Source organism: Artemia franciscana, chromosome 19 (genome assembly GCF_032884065.1).
Source record: "Artemia franciscana chromosome 19, ASM3288406v1, whole genome shotgun sequence".
Taxonomy (NCBI): Eukaryota; Metazoa; Arthropoda; class Branchiopoda; order Anostraca; family Artemiidae; genus Artemia; species Artemia franciscana.
In genome coordinates, this window is record NC_088881.1 from 33,702,621 (window position 1) to 33,717,752 (window position 15,132).

Below are 15,132 nucleotides of genomic sequence, written 5' to 3' on the forward strand. Positions count from 1 at the left end.
AGGTAGCCGTGTTGGCTCATTGAATTCAAAAAAAAGGAAAATAAATGCATATCATAATCCAGGCATCATCGCCTATTTGGATATTGAAAAATATCCATCAAGATAGGTTTTTGAGATCTGTCCGCCCGTCTGTGCAATCGAGTATAGCGGGAGAACCGCCAGTCAGATTAGTAAAATTGAACTATTTGGATTAAAATTGAGCTTAATTAGGGCGATGGGGCTTTACGTGTTAAAAAAATTCGAATTTTTCATTTAATTCACTGTAACTTGCAAATGGAGAGATGAATTTCGATGAAAATTGAATAAAGATGCCTAAGAGTATGATATGCATTGATTTCTGGGATGGAGACCCAAGCTTAGTTAGGGTGAGGGGGAGGGGACTTTAAGTGCTAAAAAAGTTGAGTTTTTTGTTTGACTCAATTTAACTTGCGAATGAAGTAGTGGATCTCAATGAAAATCAAGCCAAAAATGCCAAAACCATAAGACACATAATGTTTGGAGATGAAGACCCTATCTTAATTAGGGGGAGGGGGCTTTAAGTACTAAAAAAAAGTTGAGTTTTTCATTTAATTCAGTGTAACTTGCGAGAGATTGATGGATCTCAGTGAAGATTGAACCAAAGGTGCCTAAGACCGTGACAGGCATCAAGTTTTGAGATGAAATCCCTAGCTCAAATAGAACGATGGGGAGTGTGTTTTAAGTGCTGAAAAAGTCAAGCTTTTGGTTTAATTTAGTATAACTTGCAAATGGAGCAACGGATCCAAATGAAAGCTAGACCAATGATGACCAGGATCAGGGCTCATATCGAGCTCTGATATCATAAGCCCTATCTAAGATAGGGCGAGGGGAGGGGTTTTCAAGTTTTAAGAAAGTCGAGTTTTCCTTCAGTTTCGTAGGGCCTGTAACTACTTCCACCCCTGGCTCGCCCAAAGCCTGGAAATAACCCTTTTCCAAATTAAGTCATACTGAAGCCAACCTTCAACCAAATATTCTATCCCCAGAGAAAAATTACTTTGTATGGCACTTGGTATTTACCAAGTGACATACACTGATCACAAATTCTGTCGGTCTGTCGATCTGTCAGTCCCGGTCTTGCTAGTTTAGGCCCTTCCAGATAAGCTTGGACAATGAAATTTGGCAGGCGTATCAGGGACCAGACCAGATCAAATTTGAAATAGTTGTTTCCTCGATTCGACCATCTGGGGGGGGGGTTGGAGGACAAAAATTAGATTGTATCTTAATTAAATTTGATATTTAGAAGGATATCATGTCTCAGAGCTCTTATTTTAAATTCCTACTGGATCAGGTGACATTGGAGGGGGAAACCTAAAATCTTCGAAAATGCTTAGAGTGGAGGGATCGAGATAAAACTTAGTGGGAAAAATAAGCACAAGTCCTATATACGCGATTGACATAAACAGAACGAATTCACTCTCTTTTGGGGAGTTGGGGGGAGGGTTAATTCTGAAAAATTAGAAAAAATGAGGTATTTTCAACTTGCGAAGGAGTGATCAGATCTTGAATTTCATCTGATGAAATTTCATATTTAGAAGGATCTCGGAACTCGGATCTCATATTTTAAATCCCGACCGGATCCAGTGTCATTGGGGGGATTTGGGGAGGACTGGAAATCTTGGAAAACGCTTAGAGTGGAGTGATCTGGATGAAACTTGGTGAGATGAATAAGCATAAGTCCTAGATACGTGATTGACATAACTAATGGATTCGCTCTCTTTGGGGGAGTTGCAGGGGGTGTTAATTCGGAAAAATCACAAAAATTGAGGTATTTTTAATTTAAGAGCGGGTGGCCGTTCGTGAGGTATTTTTGAATTTGATATTAAGAAGGAACTCATGTCTCAGATCTCTTATTTTAAGCCCCGACCAGTTCTGGTGACATTGGGGGAGAGCTGGAGGGGGAAACCGGAAATCTTGGTAAACACTTAGTGTGGAGAGATCGGGATGAAACTCGGTGGATAGAATAAGAAAATGTCGTAGATACGTGATTGACGAAACCGGACTCGATCCACTCTCTTTGGGGTAGTTAGGGGGGTCCAGTGCTTTGGCGAGTTTGCTACTTTCGGACGTGCTAGGACAATGAAAATTGGTAGGCGTGTCAGGGACCTGCACAAATTGACTTGATAAAGTTGATTTCCCCGATTCAACCATCTGGGGGAGGGGGCTGAAGGGATAGGGAAAATTAGAAAAATTAGGTATTATACTTGCGAGTGAGTGATCGGATCTTGATGAATTTTGATATTTAAAAGGACCTTGTGTCTCAGAGCTCTTATTTTAAATGCCTACCGGCATTAAGCCTCTGATTTTTCTTTTAAATTAATCTATTGATTCTTATAATTTTGCTAGAGCTCATGCCATAGGAGCTCTTGGCTCTTCCGACCTCGTTACAAGTGCCATATGAGCTCTTAGCTCTTGTTTTATTCCTTTTTTCTCAGAAGATTTTCGAATTAGTCTCATTGTTTTTGCCACTTCATGGTGTGAAAACTGCTGCTAGAAATAGATAGGTTGCAACTTCTGCCGTATTGTCTTCTAGTATATTTAAATGTGTGCTTGCATCGTGCCTGTGTCCCCTTAAAAGTTCTGTTTCTTACGGTAATATTGGTTTGTCTTCTGTTGCATATGCAGACGACGTTCTTCTTGTTGCCCGGACTCGCCGTGGATTGTTTTCCAATTTTACTGAATTAACCAATGAACTATCTAAGATCGGACTGTCAGTTAATGCGTCTAAATGCGAGTTTGTTTGTTTTAATAGCCCTTATGCGGTCGCTCCATTCGTTGCTGGGACTGCAATTCTGCCATGTTCTTCTTTGGTTAGTTGGCTTGGTCTGTGTTTCGGTCCAACACTTTCCACTACCTTTTCATCCCTAGTGAATCAAGCCGTAAAAGACCTACGCGTCACTTACGGAAAAATATCCCCTAACAAAAGCTGTTACAATCGCAACGGTTTGTGCATGATTTATAACGCTTATTGCACCCCTGTGCTTTTGTTTTTATCAGGCATGGCTCATCAATTTCGTAATAAAAATCGCCATACTCTACGTGCGGCTTAATTCAGATATTGCAAATTCCTTCTCCGGCTTCCTAGATGGCACCAAAACAGAAAAATAATTGCTCGATTTGGTTTAATAGATATGACTTCTTGGATTCGGTATTCCAGTGATGATTTATGTAAAAAGACTATCTACTTTATTCACGTTTACGACCCTATGCAGTCTTTTTTTCCATATTGATACTGGTTAATTAGTCCTTGTTGTCTTTTGTCAGTTTGAATTTTTTTCTTGCTGTTTATTGTTTTTGTTTATTTATAATACTCCGTACTTTGTGTTTTTTTATACTTTTACGGATAATAAAGTTCATTCATTGATTCAATCTGCAGTTTGACCAGCCGTATGGAATGCGTCTGAATCAGCGGGCTCGCTGCAGGCCCGTGATTTTATAATATATGTTTGTAGGGAGTTTTACCGACCATTTGAATTGACTACACAGTACGCGGCTTGCTTGAATAAAAACCAGCCAAAGGATATAGATGCTATACATTTTCATAGCGTGTCTGAAATTTAACTTGAAAACTGGAGGCAGTTTCCTTTTAAAGATGCCGAGGGCGAGACATGTCATCAAAGTGTGAATCAAGACTTCATTTTCATGCCCTTCTTTTCTTTCAGCACGCTGAGAGCCCGTGACTTTGAGCTAGCTGCCAAAAGTGTAGATTCTTGCTGCTCCTTTTTATTGAGCTTTGATTTCTCTTATTAAAAAAGTCTGCAACTGACTCACTTGGCTCCTTACTTTTAAATTTGAGTTTTTTTTTGTTGCAAAGGTTTTTACTTATTGAATCTGAGAATGAACTACTTTATCACCTTTTATCTGTTTTAAAGCCAATCCAAAGTTTATTCTTCTATTTTCAATATTTTTTCCACCATTCCGACATGTTTCAGAATAACCCTGTATTTTTTCAAAGGTCTCAGATTTGACTGAACACTAATCACCAGAAGTTCAACTCTATGTGCACTGTATTAATCCTTTCATGTGATCTGTCTGATCCAATCAGAACTTTTTGACTGCACTTAATTGTTTTGAAAATCTTTTGCTTTCAAGCCATTGTGTTGAAAATTGGTTCAGATCATTTTTTGGACTTCATTTGGTGTGTACCAGCCAAACAATGGAAAACAACACTTTCAATATTTTGTCCATCATTCCCACATGTTTCAGAATAACCCTGTATTTTTTCAAAAGTGCCAGATTTGATTGAACACTAATCGCCAGAAGTTCAACTCTACTACGTGCACTGTGTTAATCCTGTCATGTGATATGTCTGATCCAATGAAGGGTTTTTTGACTGCACTTGATTGTTTTGATAGTCTTTTCCTTTCAAGCCGTTGTGTTGAAAATTAGTTAAGATTATTTTCTTAGACTTCATTGGGTGTGTACCAGCCGAACAAGGGAAACAGTTAAAAGTGATAAAATGGAAATTTTGGTTCTTGATTAAGATTTCCAAGAGAGGAATGACAAGGGACATTTTATAGGCAAGGGAAGGGGCTAAGAAGCCTTCAGAATGGCTTTAAAATAAGGTAGCAAGGGCTTGATATCAGAAAAATATATATATTTATATTTATATTTAAATATATATATATATATATATATATATATATATATATATATATATATATATATATATATATATCATGAAAAGATAAATCACCAATGCTACAGCACAAACACACACACAAAAAAAAAAAAAAAAAAAAAAAAAAAAAAAAAAAAAAAAAAAAGAGACAGAAGGAGAAAAGGAAGACTGTTTTCCTAAATTAGTGATTAATATAGACCAGCACTTGAATGAGGCCTTAACCCTACTCATCCATACAATCACATAGGTCAAACAGCATAGCCACACACAATCAACCATAAAAAAATAATCCATGGACAGGCAGTCATGTCGTCAATAAGTATAAGTCGTCATTTACCGAACAATAGAAAAAATGATATAGACAAATAATTCAGAGGCAACACCCAACATAAGGGCTCATCAGGAGAATACACTGGCCTATATAGGGTTTTGCCACTCTAAATTCTCTACCCAGCACAGTGTTGTGGCTACCACAGAATATCCATGGCATCCCCGCGTCAGGTATATATATATATATATATATATATATATATATATATATATATATATATATATATATATATATATATATATATATATATATATATATATATATAGTGCTGTTGCATTGGTGATTTATCTTTTCATGATATATATATATATATATATATATATATATATATATATATATATATATATATATATATATATTTATATATATATATATATACCTAGGATAAATACTTGAAGTAGTACTTGAAGTAATATTTAAGTACAATTTTGGCAAGTACTTGATATTTCATACTTAAGTAAGAATTTGGAAAGTACTTATTACTTGATATTTAAGTAAAAAAACAATGAGTACTTAATACTTGATACTTAAGTAAAAATTTGGAGTACTTGTTGCAGCACTGGTTGTTACAAGCCAAAATGTTTGGGGAGGTTTCTCGCTTAATTTTTCCTTGGGGGGGTGAGCAATATTACCGAATGAATCGTCATTCTTATGTATGTTCTTTATCAATTATTTGCTGAATGTCTGTTGTAAATACGATACGCAAAGCCACTACACGAGTTGGTAAAACCGCTGCAGTTACCAACCGAGATTGAGATTTCGGTAAATATCATGTCACTATCAACATGCTTCTTATTTCGCCAAACGGAAAATTGTGGCACCATCTGTAAAATTATATCAGGAGTCAATAAAACTGCTGCGTTTACAGACCAAATTGGAGATTTCTGTAAATAACAATTCAGTGTTTCCAAGGTCATTATTGAAAAAAAAATTAACAAAACAAAAAATAACAAATATATTGGGGATTCGCAATTTTGCCGAATTATCTTCTTACCGACTGGTAACCCGACCCGAAAAGATTTGGGATCCCCCTCTGCCCCCCATAGGCGACAGCATAGATGAGATTCACTCCTTATGATTAGTTGACTATGACTAATTATTTGATTTTGCAAATTTGACCCATGCCATTTCGTTTTGACAAAGCGATAAGCTTTTCTTAGAAATATAACCTTTCAAGTTTATAAAATCAGAGGTTATAAAAGGTTATAAAATAATATCGAAGGTTATAATATCAAGGTTATAAAATATAACCTTTCAAGCTATTAAACGGAGAGAAGGTAAAGAGTCAATCAACACATTTCCGTTTAATATAAGGTTTACTTCATTATAAAATTGTTTAATTTTTATTTTCAGCCACCGTACGAAGAAACCAAACTTCGTTTCTTCTGTTGACAAAGTCGTAAGGGGAATTGTAACCAACCATATACCATGGAGCATACTGGGCATCAGCAACGGCATCTGCTTCTAGTAGTTGGTAAAGAGAATAACCTTCTGTTATGAAATCGTTTTCAGATGCATATCCTGAGAATTGCCTAAAAATCATGATAGTATATTGAAATAGGGAACTTTAAATTTTAATAGTGAAAATTTTCACTAGTGTTACATAAATTAAGATTAGACACTTTATTCAGCACCAATTTTACTGATTACACTAGTTTTGTCATATAGTTATTCTAAAAAATGCCAAGGTACATCAAACACTAGACAAGGCAGTTGATTTTTTTTTTCGTCAGCACTAGCGCGCGTTTAATCTTTCTTAAATTATTTGTACTCCTTAGAAGAACACTTAACTAGTATTTTCCTTTTTTGGACAGTTTTGCTTGTGTTTAATAAGCTTTTTTGTTAAATTTTTGGTGTTACTCTAGAGAATATCCATACACTTTAAGATATCTGATGTGAATACAGTTTTGTTTTCTCGGTACTCCTATCTACAACCGAATGAGTATTTGGAAATAATGCTGACATAGCACGGATAATGTTGATGCTGTTTTAAGGATCGTAAGCTGTGTTAAAATCCCATTTAGTCCCTAAAAGACGCTTAATGAATAGAATCGTTGCTTTTCAATTTTAGTTTTTGTATAAACAATGAGAAAATTACCCGATTCAGCAATTTTTAATCATAGCAGTTATTCAGCTCCGCCTGTCACTGACTTCAATGAGGGGGTAATCTCTCCCAGATAAGGATGAAGGAAGAGGGATGAACTACAGATTTGCTACAAATCTAAAAAGAGATCGAGAAACCCACAACTGTCTACAACAGCCCATTGAAGAGGTCCCGAAGCGGTGTAGCAGCACTTGGGGATAAGTGAAGAGGTCCCGGGCCATCTTAGGACCAAATACTTTACTACTTATAATTTGGTCAATGTACCTGTGAAATTTTTGCAGTTTATCAGTAAAATCGTTTTCTTTCTCAGTGTCAAAACCATCTAAGCTGGAATATTATTTATCCTAGTTTAATTCAGCTTTGACATTAGACTTACTAGACAAAAATACCATATTTATCTTTAGATCCTGCCTAATTTCTTCTTTTATTATATGTAAAATTTTTCCAACATACTACTGTTTTCAACTGTCTAGTCTCCATCTGATGTTCATTATGACTGATACCTTTTATTTTCTAATCTTAGAGTCTTTAACTCAAATTTCGTTGGTTACATCTACATCACCTAAGTTTATGTTCCCAATCATTCGAGATGAGGTTCCAACATATCTAACAGGCCCAGTTCTAATTGTCCCAATTCACCTGTAAAAATGTCAATAAGGTAGTTGTCTTTCAACATCCCAACATTTGATGTACCTATTCCACCTCTAGACAAATTTTTATTTCCAAGTATACACAAAAGGATTAGCATGAACAGACTGCTAGGAGTCCCCATGACTTCCAGTAGAACGGACATTGCTATGAACTTGTGCTCCTGTAGATATTCCTGTTTGAAAAATTAAATAAAAAACAAGTTGTTTTTACTAAAAGTAACGATCAACATCGTTACTAATCAAATTAATTTTGATTAATTAATTGATTAATTTGATTAATTAATAATTTTGATTAACATCAAATTAATAGGAGCATCAGTTGTGCTTCAACAGCTGTTCTTAATATATTGAGATAAAAAAGTCTGAGTTTAGTGCAAAGAGTGAGGGATCGAGGAAGGGAGTTCAGTGGCTTGTTTATGATTAAAAAATCTAAAAATAGACTTAAAAAGGTCTGTCATGTTCTCAGAACTTTTTTCTTCTTTTGCATACTGCTGGTAAATTTTGTCATTGGCTTTGAATGGCTTTCGATGGGTCTTAAGTAGTAATATTCCTTATTAATTTTTACTCCTTCTGTATTTGCAACTATTTTACCATCATGCTAATTTTAAATAAGGTTAAAAAAATTTTGTTTATTATCTTTTAATTACAAACATGTATGGATCAGCTTACCTTGAATATAGTTCGATCTCTGGCCTATCTTCAATATAAACAGCTTGGTTAGTGGGTACAGGCGGACTTTCTTGGAACTCCTCTGGTACAAAAAATGACATTCTGAATGTTTGTTTGCAGTTTGGTCCTTCTCCAGGTATAATGAGGGTTGTAACGGGGGCTGTCATCGGAACTACGACTCCTAAAAACATTTGATATTTGTTTAATTTTTAATAAATTTGATATTTTAGTAAGGTAATTACTTATTACTTAGTAAGGTAAATTGAATATTCCTTTGGGTGGTTGCAACATTATGATGTCAATAATGTCCCCAGTTTGTTTTTTGTTTTTTTTTGCATTTATATAATTTTTTGTGTTTTTTGTTGGCGACAAAGTCACACTTTTCTAGATTTTGCACTTGTTTTTATGTGTAGTGTTCAAGTAAGATTTTTTTTTCATGCAATAAATCGAAATATTTTGAATCAGTATTTCCGAGAAACTTGTCTCAGTTCAGAAGACCTGAATAACAAGCCTTTTTTAAACAGTTGAATTATTTGAATGAGTTTCTACAAGATGAACTGGTAAAGTTTTTCTTAATCAGCCTTATTCAATTCAATTTATTTCTAACCCGTCAAAAAAAAACAAAAGAGAGTTTGTAGCCCTAGTAAGAGAGTAAGACAAAAAATAATAAAATAAAAAGAGAAAATAGTATGCTGGTATTCCCTCCAGAGGCGATAGACTGGCTATATCGTCAATCTCTTCCTATTCCTATAAATAAAAACCTTATTCCGTATATTATCTTATTATCTCATGTGGTGAAAACTATTTCGGGAAAACAAATTCTAAAAATTGCAAAAACATCTCTTTTTTGGAGAGGCACAGATACAATAACAATAAGGTAATATATATGTCATCGGAATTACGACTCCTTGAAATATAGTGACGAGCAAACTCGAGATAATATGATGTAAATTTTCAACCTTCCTCAATTAAAGCGGCATTCTTTGTATGCAGTAATTCTATAAGTATATATTTAAATTTCTTATCTAGAATCCCAATTTTTAACCAATTTATATTCTAATCGTAAAAGTTTTAAACACTTCATACTAAAAAAGAAAAAAATACAGAACAGCTAAAATTTTAAAGTGCGTATTGTGTTTTTTTACCGATATTAACGTGTCAATGACATGAAAATAAACACATTTTTGAACCCCCTCCCTTATATGGAACACTTTTAGGTTCAAAGATGACTATTTCATTGGTGCCGTATGTTTTAATTTTTTCTGATTTTTTCCCCGTGTTCCTTTTCTTTAAATTTTGCACCATCTAGTACCAAAACCGGCAAATCGCATATAAAGGTTCTTTTCTATGAAGTATCTTCCTACTTCTCTTTCCTAATTCCTCAATTCTCTTTCCTAATTCTCAATCTTTCCTAATTCTTTAGGATATATTTGGTTGTATAATCATCAAATTCCTGAATTAATTACTTCATAAGACTTTATAAGATAAAAACTATTATTCTTTCTACGATATTAGGCTCTAGAAGAATATTTTCTAGTACCTCTCTTTTTTGAAGGGGCACTAAAAAATATACATGTAGAACCCAGTAGTCATCCTTGCCCAGTGGTTAGCCCAATAGAGTTGGGATCCTTTGTCCATCAGGACAAGGGTTGGAACTCTGGTGTCGCTGGTTCTATGCAATGAGCGGGGCTCAGTGGTGTGACTCTATAAGCTCTGCTAAAGTTGACCTATCTCTAAAACCTGGGAAAATCTGAACGCAGTAAACAGGAAAGCTGTGTCAAAGCACAATATGACTGGCCCTTAATCCCCCATTATACTTCCTGGCTTAATGGCCATAAAACGGGGATCAGCATCGCCGGTAGGGATTATATCATCCAACGCTGCATACTTTATTTTTACCTTACCCCGCCTTTTCAAGCCTTTATTAATGATCCACCTACAGTTTTTTTTTAGTTTTTTTTTTAGACAAAACACTAGGACAAAAAGTCGAAAAAAATACTTTATCACACTGTTCTGAGAATGATGTATAGTCAGACACGTCCCCAAAACTTTATGTGGGGGTTCAATGACAAAAACTGTTAAAAGGGAGGCAATTTTAATAAACAGAAACTAATTTTATTTGATAATTCAAATAGGAAGTGCTAGATGATAAAAATAGGGCTGCAGGGGACCCAGCGAATCCCATCCTGTGCATACATCACTGTGCACAGTGTTTATCATCTTTTTCAGTTATCCTTTTTGCATGTTTTAGGTTTTTTGCTTTTTTGTTGTTGCTAATAGAAACCTCCAGAGGTGAAGTCCAAACCTCCTGGAACTGTATCTTATATTGTTTCATTGTCGCAATTAAGAATTTAGCTGTTATTTATATATTTTCATATCACCTAATTCATAAATCAACAGGTACTGATCTTAAATGTTCTTTTGAATTTTAATGTCTTTTTACTTCCACAGAAAAATTTGTTTGTATGCAATGTTTCACTGAAACCGGTTTTGTTCTTAATCAGGTAAATCGGCTTTCACGCCCATGACCAAAGACTATCATTCCTAGACGTGTATTTCAGGCATGTATTTCATATTTAGTTTCAGTATGTAACCTAAATTCTGCCATGCATGCATGAAAGTGCCACTCTTACACAGACACATATACCATCAAAAGAGGTGTTTTGATTGATGGAATTTGGCGTACTTATCGGTTATATAGCGAACACTATAGAATTTCGATCGCGGATGATGCGAACATGACACAATAAACTGATCAAGCAACCTCTTTATACCACACAATTAGCCTTGGCTTGGCTGGAAAATAAATTGTAGCTATATCTTATTAAAGTATTTAGTTGGTATTTTGCTTTGGTTAGGTTAGTATAATATATGCTATGCTTTACCCCCCCCCCCAAATTTTCAAATATATAGCCCAAATTTGTTTCTAAACTATTATGTTTTCATCATATTTTGTTTGATTTCATTAGCATTAATAGAATATCACTTCCCGAGTGTCTACTATATAACCGATAAGTAGGGAATTTGTTATTAAGAACACAGAAGTTTAAACATAAATGCTTTGGTCAGACAGTTCTTTGTAAAGAACTGAAGGTAAGGAACGACTTGGCTCGATAGTAACCGTAACTCTATAAAATAAAATTTAATAACAAGAAATATACCAAAAGGATTAGCTTTCTATGCTGATCCCAAATATATAAGATTTATTTAGTAGTACCCTTCAAAAACTACGAGCCCAGGAAAATTTGCTGGATTTTGCAAAAAGGGGAAAGACACCCCCTAAAAGTCAAGAAATTTTATTCAAAATCATCAGATTCGGTGTATCAGATAACCCTGCTGTATTTTTTTTAAGTTACCATCTGTAAAAATGTGGAATTTTGTATTTTTTGCGAGAAGAAAAATCAAATAGTCCTTGGCAACGAACTGATAAGGAGCGACACGACTCAATAGCAGCCGAAAGTTTTTAGCGTAAAGAGCAGGGTAATGAGATGGTGAAAGCCTCTTTGATATACAGAACAATTTCTGTTCGTTTTTAGATTTAATATTGCTCCTTACTTTCATTTAAAAAACTATATTTTTTATTTAATCACGCGGAAGGGACGAGTGTTTATTTTATTTTTGTTTCGTTCTTGCCAGGGGTGATCATATCGATTCAATTGTCACATAAAATTTGGAGGGTGTGCAATTGAATGGATGTTAAAAGTTCTAGTGCTCGTTTTAAGTGACCAAAAATATTGGAGGGCAATCAGCCTCCTTCCAGCGCTCTTTTCCTCCCATAGCCTTCCCGCCAAAATTTGATTATATGAAATTTGTTCAGCATAGTTAAAATGTCCAATAGCCATACTTTTGGGCTACAAAATTCCCGAGCCCCAGGGGAAAGGGCTGCAAGCTATCAAATTCATCCATTATTTACATATAATATTTGTTATTGGGAACTACTCAGATATTTTTCTGGGGGGAGGTGGCTCTGGGTGGGTAATTACTACTGGGAGCCCTTTTTGTTGGGAGGGAAGTTTCAGGAAGTGAGCCTTTCAAGGGAAACTTTACAGGGATGAATTTGCCCGAATTCAGGTCCCAAATTCGTTTTATTTGCCTTCATTTCTCTTTGGCGACTTAATTTGACAAATAGGGATATATTTCAAGAAAAAATTTACTGGGGTTGTAAATCTCTTGCGGGAGTTTTCAGTTATGGGGGAGAGGTTTCTGAGGGATAAATTCTCCATGTGGAAATCATCATCAGGAGAAAGTCCATGTGGAGAAATTTTCCGAGGGAGAAAGTTCCGATTTAGGAGTGATCCCGAGGAGAATTTTCCACATAGGGAGGGATCGGAAAAGTGAGCTTGACTTGAAAAACGATCAGAAATAAAATATATAAAAAAAAAAATCTATTTTCAAACTGAATTATACTAAGGAGAATTTTTCAGGTTGAATAGTTCACAAGGATTTTTCTGGGGGAAATTCGAAGCGACGATGGAATTTTGCAAGGGTAATTTCCCGGATGAAAATCTTATACAGGAGGAACTTTCCGTGGAGGGATTTTTGAGGAGGGAGGAATTTTCACGGAGAAGTAGGTAGATTTTATTACATTGTTTGAAAAACGATCTGATTCAAATAAAAACAAAAACAAGCAAAAAACAGGTTTTTTAAACTGAAGGAAATGATATATGTTAAAACTTAAAACAAGCAGGAACTGTGCCATATATGAAAGGAGACTGCTACTCTCCAATACCCTACTCTCTACGCTAAAGTTCGACATTTTGTTCCCATTCCTTAAGAATGAGTCCTAAAACAAAAAGGTCACATAACTAGAATCATAAGCTTTTTTAAAAATATTAAAAGAGTACAGCCTAATGAGCGGGGTATTTAGGAGGGGACAGCCCTTTCCATGTACGGAGTAATTTCTGTTCATTTTAAATTTTAACATTGCTCCTCACTTTCAATTTCCTAAACTTTTGTTTTATTTAATTGGCGTCAAGTACCGTATTTTACATAAAACGCCATTACACCGAACTTCTTGGAAATTGATCTCTGGACAGATGCTTGTCAACCATAAACAGGCGTGCCTTGTTTACCTCTCATTCCAGGCAATCTAACGTTCCTATGTCAATTTTAAATTCTTGGTCAACCTGCCTGAGACTCTAGGTGGGTGGGCCTTTCTAGAAGCTAGCAAACAAGTGTTAGTCCAATAAGAGAGTCATAGTTACTCCCACCGTTTACCTGTGCCATTTAACCAAACACTTGGAAAACTATAGATTTCACCGTTGGCCTACGAGTCCAGGAGACTTTTTGGTAATGTGTCAATCCCGTGACACGGTATTCCACCTTTAGACTACAAGCGGCCAACCCTATTTGGCGTAGGTCTCACTTGTTCACCCGTGAGTCTAAGCAAATTCAGTCCCGGTTTTTTCCAATGGACATTGCCCGTCATACATCAACCAAAAATTAATCCAATCTTTCATATCATAGTTCTGTAACTACCGACCTTAGTTCTTCCAGGGGAATGGCGCATGGACGAATGATAGATAGAATTATCTATCAAAAGTTGAACTCACATCATTTTTATACAATCCTACAAAGGGCTTATGCTAGAGTTGCCTCTCACTCAATTGGACCACCTGTCTTGGATTTTTCTATAATTAGCCATGACTTGATGCCCACAACTTCTTGATTTTAATTCAAGTTAAGCGAAACACACTTCTTAACGTCACTTGAAGGTTTGATGGCTTTTCGACGTAATAAGACAGAAAATAGTATAAAAATGTATGGTTCTAATAGAAATTAGAAGGAAATGCTCAAAAATTTATTTTGTATTATATGATCTTTTTAGCAAGGAGGGGCCTAAAAACATAAACTGTTATGTAATTATAATTTTTAGAAAACTAACCTGCTTCATTACCACCATCAATATAATTGAAAAGGGTACGAAAAAGGGGGCTCTCAACTTCTTCAAAGGTGAAAGCATCCATTGAAGTAGTGACCCATTTCTTCTGGGGATATCGTCTCACTTCATATTCCTAAGAGGTAATTTATATTAGTGTATACACATTGATCGCACTTCTTTGGAGAAATTAGTTTCATTGAAGCTTCCTCGTTATCAAACGATTAGATTTAAAACATCCAACCGCCCCGAGGAGGGGGCTTTATTTTTAAAATAGAAAACGTTAGAAAAAAGACGTTACAATTGTAGTATGTTTGGATTCAGTGGGTGAATAATGAACATAAACTTTGAATTTAAAAAAAATTTGTGTTTCTATAAAATTTACTTATTGAAAGCCAACTGATATAATCGTTGTTTATCCTATGCGCCAAATATATTCTACCAAAGCTATTGAAAAAAAATATAATCAAGTGAAAAAACAGAATCAAGACTAAAAATCAAATAAATCATCCTATATAATAGAGAAATTTTTACCCTCTCAGCCCCTACTAATTCTTGGGATGTCTCTGTATTTGGAGCTTAAATATAAGTACACCTACAAATATACATCTTTTCTTTTTCTCACCCAGGGTCTTCATACCTTTTTTTTAGATTTGATTATACGAAAAAACGAAATTATTTTTAATTGTTAAGTAAAAGCTTTTGAATTTTATTTATATATTTAACTATCTAATCATTTATTATTTAACTGTTTATTGTTAAACAATAATTTAGTTGTTTTATAATTAAGATGTCATGTATAATATTATAATAATATTATAGTGAAATTGAAATTAAATTAAAACTATGAATTTAAAATAAATA

The 15,132-nt window shown here is 34.8% G+C and overlaps 1 protein-coding gene and 1 long non-coding RNA gene across 2 annotated transcripts in view; both read right to left on the minus strand.

The window, feature by feature from the left end:
- Positions 1-15,132, minus strand: part of LOC136039591 (uncharacterized) — a 245,047-nt gene that overhangs the window by 179,182 nt on the left and 50,733 nt on the right. The gene's annotated exons all lie outside the window — the stretch shown is intronic.
- Positions 6,253-14,434, minus strand: LOC136039590 (heme-binding protein 1-like). Its single transcript, XM_065723451.1, has 3 exons — positions 14,275-14,434; positions 8,391-8,571; positions 6,253-6,499 (listed from the first exon to the last, which is right to left on the minus strand). The coding sequence occupies exons 1-3, from the start codon at positions 14,354-14,356 to the stop codon at positions 6,304-6,306; spliced, it is 459 nt and encodes a 152-aa protein (XP_065579523.1). The 5' UTR covers positions 14,357-14,434; the 3' UTR covers positions 6,253-6,303.

What these genes read in the sequence shown, in the direction of transcription:
- LOC136039590 (XM_065723451.1), bottom strand. Translation starts at nt 14,356, where the DNA reads ATGGATGCTTTCACCTTTGAAGAAGTTGAGAGCCCCCTTTTTCGTACC. An exon ending in TGATGGTGGTAATGAAGCAG is followed by an intron (nt 8,572 to 14,274) that starts GTTAGTTTTCTA and finishes AAATGTTTTTAG; the next exon opens with GAGTCGTAGTTCCGATGACA. An exon ending in GAGATCGAACTATATTCAAG is followed by an intron (nt 6,500 to 8,390) that starts GTAAGCTGATCC and finishes CATGATTTTTAG; the next exon opens with GCAATTCTCAGGATATGCAT.